This window comes from Bombus bifarius, unplaced genomic scaffold (assembly GCF_011952205.1).
Source record: "Bombus bifarius isolate JDL3187 unplaced genomic scaffold, Bbif_JDL3187 scf7180000008216, whole genome shotgun sequence".
Taxonomy (NCBI): Eukaryota; Metazoa; Arthropoda; class Insecta; order Hymenoptera; family Apidae; genus Bombus; species Bombus bifarius.
In genome coordinates, this window is record NW_022884518.1 from 209,588 (window position 1) to 231,191 (window position 21,604).

Below are 21,604 nucleotides of genomic sequence, written 5' to 3' on the forward strand. Positions count from 1 at the left end.
TAAGAGACAAAATGAACGAACAAAGTTAATTCATCGACAATTTTACGACAGCATTGTATACATGTTCCATTGTACTATGTTCGATTCGCGAAAGTGGATCTTATAACATATATAAATTAAATCTACGAAGAAAAGCTTGAAGATAAGAAATTGAGTTGTATAAAAGGTACTGTCCTATGAGACATTCAAAATATTTTCTGAATAACTTTTTACTTTATGGCATAACATCAACGATATCTTGATAATGTAATTATAAAAATTAATTTGTATCACCAGAAATATTTGCCGTAATAACATATATGTAAATTGAATTTAAATACATTTCTGTTTAAATTATTGAAATTTCTGTGTAAATTTTTATCTCTCGAGGAAGTTTCGGTATAATGGAATTTCCACTAAATCGAGAAATGTATTATATTGTAAGTAGAAATGGATGTAAGTTTGCGTAATTTTCAGTAAGGTATCGTATAAGGTTGTACTAGACATAACGTTACGATAACTAAGATATGTACCTAAGGTTTAAGGATCATGCTCTCGGGCATCAAAAAAACCAAATGTAATTATTCATTGTGATGCATTATGATCTGTGTAATATATTGCAATAAAACTGTCTATGCTAATTACTTTGTATCTTTTGTCTATACTAATTACTATATGAACAACGAGGGTTTATAATCAAAATTATGAAATTAAGTCAAAAAATATATGTATTTTAGAGAGGTATACAAGTAGTTTTAAACAAATTACAATATTCTTTTCTTGAGCCTTCAAACTTGAACAACAGCTTTGCCAATGTTCTTTCCTTGTAACATGCCAACAAATGCATCAAACATGTTATCAAAACCTTTTGTAATTGTTTCACGATAGCGAAGCTTCCCTTCGTGTATCCATTGAAGATTCTTTTTTGTGGCTTCTGAAAGACGATTATCCCAACGAGTCACTACGAAACCTTCCATCTTTAATTGATTAAACACAAACGACGGTTGAAGAATCGTCGATTTTGGTAGCGATGATGAATCTGCGTTGTACGAAGATATAGATCCACATACAGCTATGCGACCAAAGGGTTTCATTTGGTATATAACAATACTGGAAATGTCTCCTCCCACCTGTTATTATAACATAATCATAATAAATATGTTGTGACAAAATTTTGATATTATTTTATAATGCTAGAGAACTGTACATTATCAAAATAGCAGTCAATTCCTTTTGGCACAGCTTTCCTTAAAGCAACTTCAACATCTCCTTTTTTGTAATTAATAGCATGATCAAAACCAAGTTCTTCTACAAGCCATTTACACTTCTCATCTGAACCAGCAATACCAATGACAGTAAGTCCAAAAACATGTTTTCCTATTTGACCAACAAGGGAACCAACAGCTCCTGCTGCTCCACTTACAACAAGAACCTCACCTTGTTTCGGCTTACAAATTTCTAGAAGACCAAAATATGCTGTGGCTCTGGCATAGAAAATATGAAACTTTTGAATAAATTGTTTAGAATGGATAAATATATCATATTGGTCAAATTTATAAAAAATTATATAAAATCAGATCAGATTACAAAATACACACTTGATGTAGTAATTATTACCCTGGCATTCCTAAAATTCCTAGATACAGTGATGGTGATAGATCTCCAATATCAGGTACCAGTGTTGGTTTTTGGCTTAAGAATTCATATTCAGATGAACGATGTGGATTTATAATGGTATGTGTTCTCCACCCCAAATAACCAACAATTCTTCTTCCTACTGGGAAATCTGGATTCTTTGATTCAATGATTTTAGCTACTTGTGCACCAATCATTGTTACACCCACTGGATATCTCTGAATATAAACTCGCATGTAAGGATCCACAGAGAGATATTCTGCTTCAACAAGGTACTCTGAAAACATAAATCATATGTTATTCAGCTTTTAGGACATTATATGTATATATATATTTATTCCACAACATTACAATTATTTCAATATTTAATTTTTTAACAATATTATTAAATACTAAATATACACAGAATATATTTTTATTTCTTATTATCTTTTATTTTTTAATGTCAATATTTTTGCATACAATTAGTACTTATTAATAGTATGATAATCATAATGTTAAAGATATTAAATCATCTAATGCAAGATTTATTTTAAATTTGTTATGCAATAATATGACAAGGGATATTGTCTGTAGGCTGATAATGATATCATAACTGTCTCATTTGACCCTACGGAATCGCGATAGTTACGAAATACGTACAAACACGTTAAAAACATTCTCCCCGTAAGAATAAAGTATATTGAATAATGATGTCATTTAGAAGCTAAAACATCCATTATTGTATGACACTCTTCTCTATTTATAACATTTATAGATTACTAAGTTATTCAAATACAGTGTAGACGTTGGAAACATGTACAATGCATGTATTTCTTACATAAGTTGTGTAATTTCATCCCGTCAATTCAACGTTATTTTCTAAAACGTTTTTTCAAGTTTCACTATATAAAAAATTCTTATATAAAAAATGTTTATCTGTACCATTTTTAAAATTCATAGATAAATTTTTATTGTGTTCTTCTTTTTATTTTTGAATAATGTTTTATAATATTTTCCTTTTTCTATTATATCAACGAAATGTACATATATTAAAAATCATATCAATAATAAACGAATATTTCTAAATATAATCTTCAATTTTCTCTGTAAATTCAAAGTAATGAGTATATTTTGTATGTTTTTATTGAGTGATGTTTTATATCTTCCATTTTGATCATCAGAAAAATGTGTATTAAAAAATATTTTAGGATAATGGATATGTCTACAATATTTTATAAATGCCGCGTAAGCATTAATCGTGACCTCCGTTCAGTCCAGTCACGAGTCGAGGGTTAAATAAATACATAATTACATCTTATATCATTTGACATTGAAGTTGTTGCACAATGTTACAGGAAAAAAAATGTAATCATAAACAATGAATATAATGAATTTATGAGTATAATGAGTAAGAATATCGATATAACTAGTTTTTTTATTTTAAAAAATACATAGTTATCAGTGTCAAATGTTGATTAATGACAAATCGTGTGACATCTACTTTCATTTGTCTAATCGATACATATACAACACTATTATTAAAATCTTTACCTCCATTATGAAGAGAAGGTAATTCTTCTTCGATCAATTGCAAATCTGATGGCTCTGGATTCTTTTGAAAATGTTTTGCTACAATGAATCTTCTTGCTTTTACCATTTTTCATAAATATTCACAGGCGGTAGAATAATGACTTCGCAATAGTTTTAACTTGATAATTTGCACAATATTGTTTGGAATTATAGTCGTTAAAATAACCACTAGCACATAAACTACCTAACTCAATGAAATAAATGGTATATAGTCGACAGATCACTTTATGCGAACTGACTAACAGACTATTCTCATCGCAATGATTACTTTCTTCTGGAAATCCCCTCTATTTCTACCTGATAAGTAATTATACAACTTGGCGAAATAACAGGATTTTTTAATTCATTTGACATTTCTGCAACAATACGTTTAACTTATTAAAGATACTAAATCGAACTTTATTAATTTACCTAATTAATAAAGGTTTATACTAAGTTTAAAAATATCCAAATTATATCAGAAATTAATGTAAGATGTAACTGTACACAATTAATATTTTATTTTCATAACTTACATATGTATATATCTGTAAAGCATCAAATTTTAATTTAATACTTTGTATTATCTAACATCTAATACAATATAAATACATTTCATTATTATTATAATACATGTCAAATGCATAGTGCTCTATTGAATATTTCATTATAAATAAAATTTCAATATAAGTTATAATTGGTGTTAGAAACAAAATGAGCATAATATTTGTAAGATTTACATCAAAATTTAGTGTGATAAGTATACACATATACATAGAAGTAATATAGAAAAATAGACATTTAAATGAACATAAATATTATTTTAATTTCAACATATGTCTTTTATTAAGTAAGTATTAATCTCTTTAAATGTCTTTAATTAAGTAAGTATTTTATTAAGTAGTATTAATTAAGTAAGTTTGTATGATTAAAATTTTAATTATTATTGTAATATTTTGAAAATATTTATAGTAAAGCAATACAGGACTTTTTAATGTATTTTTAAGTTTGTCTGTTTGCTAATATCTGATAATTTCTGAAATCATATCTAATACATTTCTATCTGATTATTACAGATATTAAAGTTAATACATAATATCTAATACATTTCTATCTGATTATTACAGATATTAAAGTTAATATTGCGATAATAGTAATAATAATTAATAATAATATAACATATTTTCATATTTTATTACCTAATTTATGCTATAAAGGAGTATTTCATATTACATTTATATAATGATTATATTTTATTCTAATATTTTTGTATTTCATTAGCATAATTTTATATAAACTATATTATTTCATAACACATATAATGTTGCTCTTTGTTATGTAATTAATTTATTTGACAGTATACATAGTTTAATATATCTATCTTAATACTACAGATTATTAGACAATGAAAATTTATACTACTCATTTAAAAAATTGAACTATTTGTTATATTTGTTATTATGTATCACTGTATGAAATTAAAGTTTGTAAAATATAATTATTATTGTAAATAATTATATATTGTATATATAATTATATATATATAATTATATATTGTACAAATTTTAAGGTATCAAAATTGTACTTAAATAAATATAAAATACTTTTTAAATAAACTTTACTTAATAATACAGAATATTATAGTTTTATGTGATATGAAAATTAACTGTATGAAAAATAATTTATGAAAATTTATTGTTTCAGTTATGGAATATAAAATACTTACACTTTTCTACTACTTTACATAATTTTTATTGTGCCTTGATGTAATCCCTACTATCTCAATTTTTTATAAAGATATCAATAAAATTATGAGAATTATTAAAATTTTCTACAAAATACAATTTACATTTTTAAATAAATATAATTGTACAATTTTAATATACATTTTCAAAATTACGTTAAATTTTTTATATATAAATCTTACTAAAAGAGGCGAAAGCAATAATTTTTTTTATTTAAGGAACATAAATTCGTACGATGAAAAAAGAGTTTTTGAACTTATATATTGCATAATTATGCCAATGTTATCTTCTTAAATGTTTTTATATTTAAATCATTATTTTATCTTAAATAATACTAAGTGCTAAGGAATAAGTACTATGAAACAAGTACTTATATTAATGAAATTTTTATGAAAATTTCATAATTAAAATATTTTATCTTACACATAATATCAAGTTATATCTTATATCTGTTCCACACGTCATGCATGGAAGTTAACTAATGAACTAATACAATGATGATATATTATTATTCAGTAGTAGGATTAGATGCACTATTTTTAACATGTTGTATATTATTTAGAAACACTATTATGTCCTATTTTTTACATTATCTTATTTTTTACTCTTAATGTTATAAAAGTATAATGTTTGTTTAAAAAATAAAAGCCTAGATTTTGTTTGTATTGTTCCTGTAACATATATTTAATTGTTAAAGCTATAAAAGTTTTAATTAGAATAAATAAACTACATTTCTTTCCCTAATAAATATACAACATGTCAAATGTGATTATAGAAAGTTTCAATTAAAATTTGAGAAATCTGTTTTGAGTTTGATGGATGGTGTAGAAATTTTTATCTGTGGCTTTACAAGATCTACTGGTCTAGTATGTCTTTGTGCTTGTTGGTGAGTGGATCTCACTGCATTTTCTAATTTAGTTTTTAGTTCTGTAGATTGAGACATTAACATCTTAAATTCCTAAAATAAAACATTGAATACTTAGATACTAGTAATTTATGTTTATTTTGTATTTTATATTTAAAGACGAATTTATTTAAACATGAACTAAGTACCTGGGGATATTTTGGTCCTATCTTATTAAGCCATTGAAAACTTTGTTGATGAAGACTTAATTGATATTTGGAAGCATGTTGTAGTTGATCTCCCTCTAATAAATAATTAATTAGGATTGGCACAAGTAAAGTCAACATCTGTATACCTAGTTAATTATAAAAATATGTTAAGATTATAACAAATTTAAAATAATTTAAAATTAGTCAAATAAACTGCATTTTATCATATAAAATACAGAGTAAATATATTACTCTCTTTTTACAAACCTTGTAAAAGGTCTCCTGAATAGCATGTAACATACTTTTTGTCATAACACTATTCTAATATTGATATACTATTGTAAATGTTATGTAATAAATAAAATACAAATAATACAGATTAATACGTACGATGTGAAAGATCGGCAAGTCCTATAAGAGCTTCAACTGTGCTAATACATTCCAAAGTGAAAGATAATTCTAAATCAGTTGTAATCTGTTTACTCTTGTCACTATATAGATATTCTACTAATCTTGGAGCTAATGCATGAATATAAGGAGTGCTTATTGCACGATCTGGATGTAAAAATATCGTTCTCAACGTTTGAACGCATTTTAATTTGACCTATAAAATTTCAAACGGTAAATATCTCAAATTATAAACAATGTATAACATAATATTGAAACATTATTACCATTATGTTTTCTGACTGGAAAGCGTGTCTAAAATGATTTATACACGGAAATTGTAAATTCGGTGCACTCACAACTTCAGACGATGCATGAAGAACAAATACCGCAATACCTAACATCATCGCCACTTCGTCCATTTTCGTTTCATCATTTCCTATAAATATATTTTAAAAAATTTATTAGCTAAATATGTTTTAGTATCAAAACAAATTTTATGTGATTTTAACTTCAAATACCGGTTTTAGCCAGATCGATGATTTTGGCAAGAGCACTTTGTAAAAGACTTGTCCATTGTTCCTGACTTCTATGATCTTTTGCATATTTATTTGTGGTAAGACTTTTTATACAATGTAAAGCTGCATGAACTGGTGTATCTGATGTTGTTTTATTGCATTCACTGTCCGTACGCACTGCAGTTTCTCTGATCACTCCAGTTGATAAATACAGGAGTGTTGGTAAAATTGCTACAGCTCCTAATATTAAAAGAGTATGTGTTAAAAATAAATATTTACTTTGTTTAAAAGCATATATTTACCTTGAGGAGAACAAAGAGTAGGAAGAGACTCCATTATATTAAGAGCAGCAGCTATGAGTTTCCCACTTTCTTCAGATGGCATATATCCCCTTTGGGATAAAATCGCTGTTGTTCCATCAGGATTAGGATTTAGTGCTGGGATTTGTCGGACTAAAAGACACAAACACACTTCTAGAATAGCAAATACTAATGACTTCCCAGGATTAAGTTCACCACTTTCTTCTCCTTCCCCTAGTAAATCTACATGTTGAGTTTCATTGCTTTCTTCATGTGCTGGTGCTATTTCTGTTATAAAATAATATATATATTTGTATATTTAATTTCCCTGAATATGTAAGACAACATTTTTTTACCTTCTAATTTAGATTTCTTTCTCTCTGTCAAATCTTCCTGTGCTGCTTTCATTATTTGTTTCAAAACTTCCATTACTATCATTTGTATTACGAAACTTTCTCTTGTTAAAAGCATCCTGCAACAAAATATACAGTAAGATATCATAATATGTATATTTATATTTATATAAATAAGGGACTTGCCTGTGAAGAACATTACATAATTCAATCGGTAATGAACGGTCTGTACTTAAAACTTTACGAGCCCAAGTAGAATCTAATAAAGTGTACAATGCATTTAAACATGTTTCTGTATTTTGAGTTGACTCCGAAGCACGAGGGCTGCATAATGCTTCCATACATATACCTAAAATAATTAGTAAATATAACTATCTAAAAAGTAAGATATAATGTTTAATTTAATATTATCGAAGAATTTTTACCAAATAATAAATGGAAACGTTCAACATTCGTAGTATTATTAGTAGAGACATCACTGTTATTATTATTGTTATTATTATTATTATTATTAGTTGCGTTTGATGCTTCCACTTCATTTTTACTCTCTTCTAATCCAAATCCTTTTGCATTAAGCCAAAGTGTTGCAGCATGTAAAATTGGTGCCCATGATTCAGCATAATGAGGTCGAGCAGATTCCATTGTATCTGTTGTGTAAAAAGCTCCACCATCATGAGGTAGTTGGCTGGAAAATTCTAATAAAATATTGACTTATCGTTATAAGTACTATGTATAAATAATTTAAAATATTATATACAGCACGGAAACTATTTATACCTGGAGGTAAGGAAAGTAATGCGTGATCTCTCAAGGCAGCTAGCCAATATTGACTTAAACTTAATAACTCTGGTTGCACTAAGCTTAATAAACTTTCAGTTTGAAATTCAAATTTCCCAAAATCTTCACAATTGTCATCATCAATTTGATTCGAATTTTGATTGAATGTGTCTTTACTGTTTAATGCAGAACCATCTTTTACCATAGCAACTACATACACCTGATGAAGAAAGTAATAAGTATAAAGAGAGAAAGGATAGTATTACAATTTGTTTCTTACCTCTGCCCAAGCTTTCAAAATCGCTAATCTTTCAAGTGTTAACAAACTTTCGTTATAAAGTTGTGGTCGTGTATGTCCTTCCCTTAATTTTTCTAGAGAAGATACTAGTAGCTGATGTACTCTACGAAGATCATTGAGATCCCTAGCAACTCCGCTTCCAATCCAAGCACTACATGCCTCGCATGCTGCAGCTGTAACATGAGATGCTGTTTCTGCTGAAAATGCAGGTCTCAACGCAGCTCCAACCTGTGATAATTATTAAATAATAATGTGATATATTTATGAAATATACCTCAAAATTCTATATTTATAATTAATTACTTGTGCTTGGAACTGTTCAAGTAACAAATGTCCAGGAAATTCTGGTTCAGGAACTTTGGCAAATTTATCTATGATTTCTTGTAACGTTTTCAATCCTTCAAGCCGAAGAGGATCACAATCACTTGTCGCGGCCATAAATGCCATCCGTACTAAATCGGAAAGATGTAATACTAGAAAGTCGCCTGTAATTAGGAAATATTAGCAAAGTTATAAGTTGGTAGTTATATTTAAAAATATTACAATTTGAAGAATTAATACTTTTTCCCTTAGATGTTTGCATCTCTTTCGCTAAGATAAGATCAAAGTGCGCTTGTTTATTATTTACACAAGCAGCGACAATTTTTCTAACACACTGTGCTGCAAATACTCTAGTTGGCCACCTTGGTGTGATAGTTGGCCGTTGTTTTGTAGATTCGTCTGCATGAAATTCAGCTTGATCATCATCTCCTTCTGTATCTGCATTATCAGTATCCGTAGTACTATCTTCGACGTCAATAGTATTTCCTTCTTCATTATTACATGTTTCTATACGTCATAAGCATGAATATCTTATTAATCTTATTCAATTTAGCAATGGTTACTTTTGTTGACATATTACAGTATATTATAATACCTGAAGCTATTGTAAGAACATCTTTACATAAGGACAACCATTGAGATAGATGATCTGCTGCTAAAATTTGCAGCATACTCGTTAGCGTGTCATGAATGTCTTTAATTAATTTGCTATCAGTTTCTGTGTCTAACATACTAAACAAGACCCCCGGTAGACCAGTTTCTGTTATAACAAGACCTTCTACTATATTAGTATCTCGACTTTCGTTAGCTAATGTCATTGCATGTTCGCATACTTCTTTCGCTTCGCGTTGAGCCAATTGTCGAAGGCAAGAGATTGCAGCTTTACGTAGAAGCAAATGATTGCTTGATAAAGTTCGCTATAAATAAAATAAATTTCAATATATTTTTATATCATTTATGACAAGTGAACTATAACATGGACAAATAAAATATAAATGTAGTGTAAACCTTACACATAGTGTAGGAACCAGAGAAGATAAGTTAACATGTCTTGGTGCAAATAAATGTAGTTGCTGAAGACATCCTGTAGCTTCTGCCTGTACAAGAGGGTCTTGATGATCTTGCATAATTGCACAAGCACATAAAAACGATGAACGTGCCATACAAATCGTTGATGTATTGCCTAAAGATACAAACAATCAATATACATTATGTGTATTTAAACTTTTGTAATTGAAGTATAGTAAAAGCTATGGACCTTGTAATTCTGGCCCTATTGTTGTGATAAGAGCTGATAATACTTTTCCTATACACTGATGTACATCAATATAAGAATGAGGAACGTTAAGAAGAAGAGTCAATGCTAAAGATAATGTAGGTTCAACATAGCCTCGAAACATTGGTCCACCAGAATCAGCTATAAGTGCAAGAGCATGCAATGCCCATACCTGAATAAAAGGATAAAATTACATTTTTTTAACTAGTGCCTAACTGAAACTAACTATACATAAAAGACTATGTAAGAGCAGCCTAAAGAGTACCTAACTAAAACTAGCTATACATATATCAATATAGACTTACTTGTACTACTGGAGATGAATTATCTTGAGCAAGTGCGAGTAAAATACTGACACTTGTATTCAGATGTTGACTAGATCCCATCCCACCCACGTATTTATGAAGACACCCTAACGCTAAAGAATGACCAGTTCTACTAGCAACATCGCGAGCAGATTTTAAGCGGTCAAAACTTGTTTGTGCTAATTCCGCCGTAAATTTGGGATCAGAAATAACTTGAGCCATTCTTCCAACAGCTTCTCCAGCTGCCCATCTTAGTATCGAATTACTACTTACCAAAGCACTCTACAATATAAACAATATCAATTAAGTTCTCTATAACGAATAAAATGAAAATATACTGTAATGTTATTATAAGACAATGTTTACAATAATGAGATTAGTCGCAGATTTCTTAACATCTTCTTGACCAAAGCCAGTTTTTGCTTCATTCAGTCCCTTTAATCCGCTTAGCACAGCCGTAAAAACGTTCATCTGTATTGCTTCTTGTCTACCAGATTTTGTATGTTTTATACATTCACTGAAATGATCTAACATTTGCAATCTATGCTTATTTGCTACACGTGGGAAGATCTGACCAAACAGGGATACAGAGAGATCAATGACTGCAACTCCCAAAGGCAAAGGTCCAGGAATTATATCGTCCTAAAACAGTAACAATGGAATTAAAATCATTACAAAAATCTATATTTTTAATAAAATCTAAAAAACATTACTTGTGGTACAGGTCTATAAAGACAACATGGATTGTGTTCCAAAGCTCCAGACCCTGCAGCGCTATTTGGTTGCAGCTGAAACAAATACAATATATATGTAGATTGAGTAAATTCCATTTTTATATTTTATTGTTTTTAATATCAATAGCATGAACAATACAAAGTAAAAAATAAAAACAAGTATAACACATTTATCTTAATAGAACCTATGAACATGAAATTAATTATAATTAACAGTTTTTAAAACAGAGTATAAATTGGGACTACCAATCTTAATATTTATCATTATTTTATAAATTAATTTACAATATTCATAAGAAATAAAAAAAAGTGTAAAAGGAAAATTGTGCAGATGAACAGCAGATAATGAAAGGCTTCATAGAACATTACTCACATGTTCCAAATCTGCCCTTCTGTTTGGTTCCATCTGGATATGAGTGGAAATATGAATGTTAATTTCAATTAATATTATATATGTTAAATTTCCTTATAGTTTGACCACTTAGTTGTTACATTAAATTTCTACATTAATAAAAGTTAATAATGGTATATGAAAGATATGTTAACAGCATCTACACATAGAGCACATGAAAAATGTATGTAGAACACTGTTATAAAGTAGTATTTTAAAACACATACTTGATCTTCAATTGTACGATGATCAGTTTCTTGTAACCATGTACCAAGGATTACAGAATCATTGGCATGACAAACTGCACGCAATAATGAAGTTGTAGTATTTCCAGGATTTTCAGTTAATGTAAACTCTGATACCAACATCCTTAAGAGATGTGTATAAGAACCTGTTTAATATTTGCAATTATTCGCTTCTTTAAGTAGTACCTCCACATAATTCTTATAATTACAAATATTTATCATTACCTTCAAAAGTTTGAGGTGGTAATAATAATAGTGTCTCATATAAACGCAAACGAACCATAGCAGCTGGAGCCTTTAATTGTTGACCATAATTTTTCAATACAGGTGATAAACTGAAATGTTATTTTGGATATAACGTTAAACTAAGAATATTTTAGAAGCAACGACTAGAAATATTTTAGAAATATACATAAATATAACATACTTCGTTAACATTGCCAATGCAGATTCAATTGGTGTTAGAAGCCGTCTCGTAATATCATCGTTTAAAAGTTCGGGGCAATGTAACAAGAAACTATGCATCGCAGATAATGCACCAGCTCGACCTTCTAAAGTCACTTGCCATGTAAAAGCGTCACCTCTAGCCTTTTCACTTTCGAGTTCTTTATTTGAACGAGGAAAAGAATTTCTCCATAATAACAACATTCTAGGTAATAACCCTTTTACCACCGCCGTTCCTAAACCCATGGTTTTTTATTAGATATAATATTTTAAGGATGCGAATACATTTACTATTTAATTGTTCTACAACACATTGATTTAAGTTTACTATACCAAGAGTCATTATAGCTCCAATTAGAAGCCATCCAGCATGTGTTCTGTTTAACGATAAACGACTGTTTTGACTTGCGCTTCTCAAAAGTTCTTCTGCAGTATTAAATATAATCTAAAATAAAATTATTTTTGTTTTACAAAATTCTATGCCATCATAAAATCACATGAAGGGACATAAATGTTATTTAAAAATAATTACTTTTCCTTTTGTATGTGGAACTCCAAGTGGCGATAAACGAACGCTACCGAGAACTGCAGCCAATGCACTACTATATCCAGCTATTGCTTCTGGTGAACTACGCATATTTTCTATTCCATCTACACAACGATCAATTAGAGGTGTTATCTGACTTGGTACTGCTACACAAATGCAACGTAAACACCACGAAGCTGCAAGTCTAGCTGCTTGACATGGATGAATCAAAACAGCCATAATGGTATCAATTAAATCTGGAAAAACATTCAAATTAATATAAATATCGAAAAAATTAGTAAGTATATATCGTATATATGTAGGATACATACTCAAAGATTGATCAGACAATAAATTACAAGCTGTTGTACCCAATCCTAAGATCAAATTTCCCATTTCTTGCAGTGCACAAACTAATAAATGTTGACTGAATAATGTTTCTTGGTTACAGTCCTTTGCGTTTTCTGGACTAAAATCTAAAAATTTAGGATAAAAAGATAAAAAATATATACGTATATTCTATTAAATTACTATAACAATAAAAACTAAAAAAAATTATTCTTACCAATAGAATTCATCTGTTTCAAAATAATGTAGGCTATTTCTTTACATGCAGCAGCTTGAGCCCCTTCTCCTAATAATTTCCCTACAGTACCGTGTAATATAAAGTTAACACATTTTCTAGAATAGACAGCATCAACATGTGAGCTTGCTGCTTTTGGATTCGTTACAAGATCAAGTACATGTGCAACTAATGTACCAACATTGCGTTCAAGCCATGATCCTCCTAACATTTGAACAAATACAACATATGCCTGTAAAATATCAATGAATAATTAATTACATTGTTTTATAAAATGAATATAAGATATTATCTTTTGTATTTTTTCTTACATGCGTGACTCCAACTCGAACTTCTCTGTTAACACTAGAATTTCCTTTTATTATTTCTCCAGTACCCTTCAAAAAACCTACTCCACCTCTTAAAAATCCGGACATTAAAATATTCAAGACTTCGTCAAGTGAAATTTGTTTACAATTTTTATTTTGTGTAACTAAAATAATAATAATAACTAATAGTTCTCGCATAATGCATAATGAATAATTGAACGCGCAGATTAAAAATACCTGAAGGACTTTTTCCTTTTGGAGCTGGAAGCTGAGTCATTGCCACCAATGTACCAAGTAATTTTGCAACAGCACATCGTACTTCATAGTTTGAACCTTCAAATGCTCGGAAACAAAGTGTAGCAACACTTTCTATTTCAGTAGTATATAAAAATGATGCATGATTTAACATTTCTAATAAACACTGAAAATATTGCATCAAATATATTTTAAGCAGTATATTTACAAAATATCAAATAAAGCATAATAAAATACCTTTGCAGCAGCACATCTTACAGCCATTACCCTATCTGTAAGATAATGTCTAGAAACTTTATATATTTCTTTATGAACATTTGTAATTGCAGATCCCATGCCAGCACAAACCTAATAATTCAAATATATGTAAGATTTTCAAAATAATTTTAATCTCTGTATGATATCAAATATTACCTTTTCTAGAGTATGCATAATTTCTATTCGAGTTTGTGACTCTGCAGAACGTAAAGACTTTATTAATATTTGTACAGTTTCTTCATATGACCTGCCCATCATTCTTCCTAATTTTTCATACATGCATCCCACACAACATATAGCAGCTCTATAAACATTAACAAATTTTAGAACTTACAGAATGTGTACAATTTATTACTAACTAAATATACAAGAATTTTACTTACAATTTTGTTGGGAGGAAGCTTGGAGAATCATCTTTATTTCTAAGAATATCATTACACTTATTAACAGTATCAAAAAGCAAAAATGTATCACCAACACTAAATAAAGTTGCAAGACATCTTGCAATAAGTCTTCGTGTAGGAGGCCCAGGAGCTCCTTGCATGTGTTTGGTTAATTGTTCTACTAGCTTTTGCTGACATCCCTTAATATCACTCTGAAAGTTATATATTATTATAAAAGTTCACAACAACAAATGTATTATATATACATATTGCCTGACAAAAATACGTTGTAACAAGGAAATATACCATTTAAATTAATAATACCTTTTGTGCAGCTATTAAAACTTTATCCAAGAAACGTAACCATTCAAATATAAAAACTGGCCTCTTAGCTTCTGGGATTTGATTAAGAGCATCCTCATTGAGAGTCAAACTATGACTCAACTCCATCATCATTTCAATAAATTAGTTTCTAATGTTACCCACTTTCTTCCTGCAATTAATCATATATTATTAACAAACTTTTAATGTTATTATTTGTAATTAGAGAACTAAATATGAATTTTAAAAAATCATAACAATCTGATATCTCTCTTTCATAAAATATACATATGTATTTTTATCACGTATTAGAAACAAACAGATTATTTATCAGTACATAAATATTAATACTAAAATTTGATAAAAATATATAATTAAATACCAGAAATATTGCCGATATCACCAGTATACAGGAAATAACATAATTTTCTATTTCTTTTTATATAATATATTTGTAATCACTCCATTTCATCAACGTAAAACTGTTGGTATTCGTATTTATTTACGTTTCACATTAAAAAATAAAACGATGCAAAATAAATCACTTTATAAACACCATGTCAGTCAGTATTTAACACCTTTCAACAATTTATATAAATGGGTACAGCAAGATACAATTTTTCCACGTAATTGACAAATCTTAACTTGATTTAGGTTAGGGTAGATCGTAATCATCTGGAAGAGAAACATTGACAAAGAATTATTAAGACTGCTTACTTGACGTATTTTTATTATGTTCGTATATCATCCATGTTAGATTGATTATTGATTATATTGATTATAAAATTGATGATTGATTATAAAATTAATTAAATAACAAATCATGTTAAATGGAAAAATGGTAATTATGAAACATATTATCAAAAAATTTTTTACTATAACAAATATAAAATGTTAATAATTTTTTTCTATGTATGGAAGCTAATATATAGATATATCTTATATATTATTTAATTATTATTTATAACATACTCAATCTATATGTACAACTAATATTGAATTTATAAACAAATTAATTTATTACTTTATGTCACATGCAGTTTATCATACTGTTTATAGTATACGTCTATATTCAGATGTAGTATGTATTTTTAATAATAAAAATAATCTTTTCTTATATGATTCCTAGTAGTACAAAATTTAATTTGCTGAAAATTATTTTTAAGGATATTGACGTAAATAAATTCGCACTTGTGAAAAGTGCTTTTTATTACAAATCATTGTCAGATGTATACATATTTTTGTGTTACATACATATCTATAACGTATACATACTGATTAAAAATTTTCTGAATGCAATTTTGTATTTACTGCATGACGTTTAAAAATCAATTGGAACACGTATATGCGCTATAAATTCACGTTTGTAAGTCATGGGGGGGGGGATGTACGCTTTTCACGAAAGAACTCAAACAATATTATCAACATTCAGTCATAATAACTTCAACATAATGGATCTCATGGATAATTATAACATTAATATCCTTCAGTAAAGAAATGTACGATCTATATACTATGTATGTATGTTTTGAATTAATGCTTTGTCACAGTAATTTCACAGTTAATGATACGTCCACTGATAATGGCAAACATTAATGATCGTATCACTACTACCTTTTTTTTTTCTTTAGTATCCTAGCGCTGATAAATTATTCGAAAAAAATTGCATCACTCCTTCTGTCTTTAATTTATGCAGAAAAATGTATAAGCATATTTTTTGAACATTTCATCAGTCAAACTACTTTATTTAAAAAAGAAAAGGATCCTTTATTTCTCTACCACGGTAAGCCCATATCACCAAAACATTTCATTTTGGATATTCGTAAGATTTTTTATACATAAAGCTTTTTAGGAATATGTATAGAAGTAAACAAAGTATTCATCTTTTCTTTGGAAACGCTTGTTAAAATTAATTTCATAACAGGAAAGTCAATTCTGCGAAACAAAGCTGTTAGTCACACATCTACGTAGATACATGATAATTGAGGATTAATATATGTAATATACGTATGTATGTAAGCTACTTTATAAATATGAATCGTGATGAAGTTACATTTTTTTCATTAGTCTCCATAATGCATAATGCACTGTTCGCAAATACTCAGATTTATAAACGGTTATTATATAAACGACGGAAGTACTTGCAATCGTAGAAGGTAGCGTTCTCTTCTGCTACTTTTTATTAATTATAACTTTTTGCATATTTTTCCGGATACTAAGAGGTTCTAAAAAAAAAGAGTAAAGATTGTCTCTCCTCTAGATTTTTATTTGAATGTCCCAAGATCGTTAAACCACAGATGCGTAATTATCATAGTTGCATGTATCAGTAAGTAATATATCAACGGATTTCACGTCACCAGTACATTACTTTTTTGCGTTCATCTAGTGTCTCGACACTCGAGCAAACATAATAATTAAACTGTGAGTGTTTATGCATTTATGGGAAATTTGAAACGCATATAATGTAAAGCTGTATAAATTATTTTTAAAAAGTACTCTAAGAAGTAAAGTATAATAAGAACAAATCTTGATCAAAAGTTTATTCCTTTAATTACCGTAAAACTATCAAATTGCAATAAACATTCGCAGACTAATAATAGCTATTACCCCTTGTTATGATGCGACAATATGTGGATAACTAGAAAGAGTTAGATTCGGTAAAGACGAGCGTCACCTCCGCGACAATTTGCCGTTTGAGGATAGCATAAATTCATGCGAATCAGTTCACGCGGGATGCAAATCTTAGGCGGGAAATTAATGCAAAACGCTCTTATAGACTTCAACAAAAATTAAATACGCAAACGCAGCAGTAATTTGCTGCGGTAACTGTGACGCTACTCGTCTGCTCCGAATCTTGGAAATTACGAAAATCAATTACATTATTTATTACGAAACTGAATGAAATGGAGCAGAAAACTCTCACTCCTAAATGCATACAATATCACTAATCATGTTATACGAACCTAGAAATTATTACATCATATCCTATTTCCATGATACATATTTTAATAGTTTTTGCCAGCTTTATCGATCGCGATTTGTGCAACGATTTAAATAACTTTCCCGCTACTACTTGTCCCTTTTATCATATAGTGTGTGTCATTTAACTGGAAATGTAATACCTGGAAATGCCTAAATAAACATCTTAATATCTCGAAAACTATAGGCGATACGGAAAAATGTTTGAAGCGAACGTTATATAATATCAAGGGAGGCATTTCATATCGATATTTATTTTGCAATGATCTTAAAAAGATCTATGAAGATCTTTATTTTTAAATGGCAACTATATTTTCTATTTCATATTCTTGAAGCCGATATCGAAACGTTTTCAGAACACTACCTACTTGCATCTTTCGTATAAATTACTATCGAGACATTAAATTTCAAATATGATGCGTCATCAGGGTCTTAACGTTATCCATTGTAAACAACGGGGTGGTTACTCGGTCGGGCTTTGTACATTATAGTGGCTCTAGAAAATAAGTGTATGTCAAATTCTATCCTTAAAGCAATTAGTCGCTTTTCCTCCTATGCGTCTACCATTAAAAGGTATACAATTTTGTATCCTTCTTAAGAATTAGTATCTCGATAGTAGTTTATGAGAAAGTTACAAATAAATAGCGTTTTGAAAACGCTTCGATATCTGAAGAATATGTAATAAAAGACTATAGTTGCCGTTTAAAAACATAAACGTGACATGTACAGAGATTTTCAAGGTCGTCGCACAGTAAGATAAATAGCGATATGACATGTCTTCTTTACCATCGTGCAGCATTTGTTTCAAACATTTCTTCGTATCGCATAGTTTTCGAAATATTTACATATTTACACATGTTTACAAATAAATGGAACACACTGTGTATTGCTGTTACAGGCATGGCTTAATTTACAAATTATTTTTTAAAACACGTTAATCCGGCATACATACAATGTCACTGTATAAACATTGAAATGAAAGTAGCATTCGTGTTGCTCGTGGTCTACAAAAGTTATCGGGAAACTCCAAGAAAATAAAAGGAAATGATGACACTGATTATTATGGTTCACGGCAATAACTAGCAACATTGTCAAGAGACTCGTTAGCTTTATGATCGAGAGTGCAGTGATAAACTATCTTTGCTGTTAAAGACGGTAAAACATGTGTTAGTATAATCATCGATGGCAATAAGTAGCCAGAATATTTTGGATTTCGTTAATTGAATTAAAGTGGGTCATAATTGCGAATAAATTGTAATAAAATAAGTGGTGTACTATTATTATACAATACTATTTAGTATTGATATTTTCCAGCAAGTTATGCTTTGTCTAACAGGTAAGTGGAATATTTCACCAAATTCACATTCGTCATTAAATATTTATGAACTTTTTCCATCATAATGTCAGATTCTAATTCTCATATCAGCAAAACCTGATTTCGTTGAATAGTTATTCTTGATGGTACTACAGAAATACCTCAAATCGATTTTAAGAGAAATTAACATTTAAATCTAAAGCTAGACGTTTTCTATACGACATAAAATTTTAAAGCGATTCTTACAGAGCACGATACATATTATTATTATATCCTTTACAGGTTCATCATCAGACATCTTGAAAAAAGTTTGACGTATGCAGTGGTAAAAAGTAATATACGTCATCGAATGGTATGCCGAAAACACATACATATGTTTATCGTAGATCTGTTGTAATTACGTTTCAACAGAAGCGAACTGCACGTAAGATTATCATTATATCATTAAGGGTATCCTCAGGCTATCAATACATGTTGCCAGCATTTCAAGGTTCTCAACTAAAAGGATCAATATGTACTGTCAATATAATATTGTCAATATTTATTGACAAACTGCATTTCCGTTAAGAATCTTGAAATATTGGCAATATTATTGATTGTCTCTAAAAAGAGTCCTTAGGGTTCCTTTTCATATATACATATCATAAAAACTTTTCGGTTGTCGTGAAACGATCGCGTATTGCTTTCCATCGAATTTCATTGTTGAAATTAATGAATTTAAAAGTTCATTATTAATTTAGACAGATTATACTTTATGTATTTAATAATTAGAAAGAGAAAAGATTTGAGACCAGTTACCAGTATTAATGATGAACTGTCCAATTTGTCAAGTCATGATAACGTAGACATTACATACATATGGGTGGGACATTATGAGTCAAAAAATTAATATAGATTTCCAGTAAGTCACAGTTCGGTTTGTATTCACAAGTGAAGCTGTCTACATTGCCAGACAATTGTCCACAGAAACATGATGCAGCCAATCAGTATCTGTCTTTTTGCGGATTTTTTACGATGATTGTCTACGATACGTGTTTGCGGGAAATTGTCTATCAGTGTAGAATTAGCCTAAGCAAATACAATCAAAATCAAATAGAACCAGTAAAATTTAAGTAAGGCCGGCGAGTTCCCGATAAATTTATCACTTCTGCAGCAGGTAATATTGTCACTTGTAATGTACTTTCGTTTTGAGGTTCAAGGTTAACAGAGGATCACCTTGATATAAGTAAATTCATTCTCTTATCGATTCACTAATAAGAATATGCAGTTTTATCCCAGAAAATTTAAGGTTCTCCAGAATTTGAAAGAAACAAGTAGAAATAATTTATTCAATGTTTCAAAGAATCTGAAAGAATAGATAAAAACGCATTCATTAAAGACAATCTTTTTGAATGCAATTCATTTTATATAGAAAACTTTCTATTTTCAATTTGATAAGCAATAAGATATTTTAAACAGCTTATTGACTTGCCCTATATGTATACATCTAAATAAAAAAATATAATATATAAATAAATAAAAATATATCTAAATAAAAGTTAGAATATTATGTCACTATATCTAATTGGGTATCGTGATTAAATCTAATTCTTTGATTTTGATACTGTTAATTTGGTTAGAATGAATTTTAGTGATTTTTAACCTTGAATGATTATTTATGCGTCTTCTCAAATTATTTAATCCACCGGCTTGTCAATAATTTTGAATACCTTTCCTTCTGAATTACTGATAGGTTCAATGAACCAATTAAAGAATGGCATTGAAAGTATACTTTTAAGAAGGATCTACATTCTGGGATACTGAACGTGGATACATGGATACATGTAAAAATATTTTAATTTTTTTAAGAGAATTTATTAAAGATTACCTATGTAATCTTTAGACGTTTATACGTCTGAAACAAATTAATTCAAAAGAATGTATAAAAATATAAAGGAGTCGAAAAAGTTAGTCCAACAATAAGAACTGGAATCTCAATATTATTTTTCAAGAGAATTTAGAGGATTTTTCAAGAGATTCAACTGTGAATAATGGTTCTTTTGACAAGTTTTATCTTCCCAATGAATGGAACATGATAGAGACCAAAAAGATTCGGCTTTGAATTTCTAGGTCAAGGTGTTTAATTTTGCAGTTCCTTTTTTACTATCTAATCTCCATAAAACCAGAGATGTAGAATGTTATTACAATGGTACGACATATAGTTTTGATACACTCTGTATTTCTAGTTTTACTAAAAATGCATTTCTTAGTATTTAAAATATTTTGTTTGTCTACATTAATGATAATAATATTTGATATTGTAAAATATCTATTTTAATAAATGTATAATTGTGTTTATTTAAATATTCTTATTTAAAATATTTAT

The 21,604-nt window shown here is 28.9% G+C and overlaps 2 protein-coding genes across 7 annotated transcripts in view; both read right to left on the reverse strand.

Annotated features, from left to right (window-relative positions):
• Nucleotides 1-681: 681 nt before the first annotated feature.
• Nucleotides 682-3,502, reverse strand: LOC117211055 (prostaglandin reductase 1-like). 2 transcript variants are annotated; one of them, XM_033454620.1, is made up of 4 exons: nt 3,148-3,502; nt 1,597-1,891; nt 1,187-1,463; nt 682-1,109 (listed from the first exon to the last, which is right to left on the reverse strand). In XM_033454620.1, exons 1-4 carry the CDS (start codon nt 3,251-3,253, stop codon nt 768-770), a joined length of 1,020 nt encoding a protein of 339 aa, XP_033310511.1. In that variant the 5' UTR covers nt 3,254-3,502; the 3' UTR covers nt 682-767. The 2 variants fall into 2 exon arrangements, with proteins under 2 accessions (XP_033310511.1, XP_033310512.1); XM_033454621.1 differs by lacking the exon at nt 3,148-3,502 and adding an exon at nt 2,257-2,280.
• Nucleotides 3,503-5,280: 1,778 nt separating this feature from the next.
• LOC117211097 (HEAT repeat-containing protein 5B) overlaps nt 5,281-21,604 on the reverse strand; it is a 34,752-nt gene continuing 18,428 nt past the window's right edge. Inside the window, exons 1-35 of one of the 5 annotated variants that reach the window (XM_033454681.1) lie at nt 15,328-15,620; nt 14,949-15,117; nt 14,625-14,836; nt 14,398-14,545; nt 14,221-14,331; nt 13,966-14,149; nt 13,732-13,892; nt 13,403-13,652; nt 13,170-13,313; nt 12,844-13,094; nt 12,645-12,756; nt 12,295-12,547; nt 12,093-12,202; nt 11,850-12,013; nt 11,605-11,637; nt 11,211-11,285; nt 10,864-11,139; nt 10,498-10,779; nt 10,175-10,364; nt 9,930-10,099; nt 9,512-9,833; nt 9,157-9,423; nt 8,899-9,080; nt 8,578-8,823; nt 8,298-8,517; nt 7,946-8,215; nt 7,707-7,869; nt 7,524-7,639; nt 7,171-7,455; nt 6,872-7,108; nt 6,638-6,789; nt 6,354-6,567; nt 6,231-6,245; nt 5,964-6,109; nt 5,692-5,868 (exon numbers count right to left, since the gene is read on the reverse strand). In XM_033454681.1, coding sequence (XP_033310572.1) covers nt 5,692-5,868; nt 5,964-6,109; nt 6,231-6,245; nt 6,354-6,567; nt 6,638-6,789; nt 6,872-7,108; nt 7,171-7,455; nt 7,524-7,639; nt 7,707-7,869; nt 7,946-8,215; nt 8,298-8,517; nt 8,578-8,823; nt 8,899-9,080; nt 9,157-9,423; nt 9,512-9,833; nt 9,930-10,099; nt 10,175-10,364; nt 10,498-10,779; nt 10,864-11,139; nt 11,211-11,285; nt 11,605-11,637; nt 11,850-12,013; nt 12,093-12,202; nt 12,295-12,547; nt 12,645-12,756; nt 12,844-13,094; nt 13,170-13,313; nt 13,403-13,652; nt 13,732-13,892; nt 13,966-14,149; nt 14,221-14,331; nt 14,398-14,545; nt 14,625-14,836; nt 14,949-15,080 — 6,270 coding nt within the window. In that variant the 5' untranslated portion in view covers nt 15,081-15,117; nt 15,328-15,620. Of the gene's footprint in view, nt 5,869-5,963; nt 6,110-6,230; nt 6,246-6,353; nt 6,568-6,637; nt 6,790-6,871; nt 7,109-7,170; nt 7,456-7,523; nt 7,640-7,706; nt 7,870-7,945; nt 8,216-8,297; nt 8,518-8,577; nt 8,824-8,898; nt 9,081-9,156; nt 9,424-9,511; nt 9,834-9,929; nt 10,100-10,174; nt 10,365-10,497; nt 10,780-10,863; nt 11,140-11,210; nt 11,286-11,604; nt 11,638-11,849; nt 12,014-12,092; nt 12,203-12,294; nt 12,548-12,644; nt 12,757-12,843; nt 13,095-13,169; nt 13,314-13,402; nt 13,653-13,731; nt 13,893-13,965; nt 14,150-14,220; nt 14,332-14,397; nt 14,546-14,624; nt 14,837-14,948; nt 15,118-15,327; nt 15,621-21,604 lie in introns of those variants that run through there. The other 4 variants (XM_033454683.1, XM_033454680.1, XM_033454682.1 and 1 more) reach the window with 4 other exon arrangements.

Bases quoted from the DNA above. Each gene is read 5' to 3' on its own strand.
- LOC117211055 (XM_033454620.1), bottom strand. From the start codon at position 3,253: ATGGTAAAAGCAAGAAGATTCATTGTAGCAAAACATTTTCAAAAGAAT. The intron at 1,892-3,147 runs GTAAAGATTTTA...TTATGTTTTCAG, and splicing joins ACCTTCTCTTCATAATGGAG to AGTACCTTGTTGAAGCAGAA. The intron at 1,464-1,596 runs GTAATAATTACT...TTTCTATGCCAG, and splicing joins GGAATTTTAGGAATGCCAGG to AGCCACAGCATATTTTGGTC.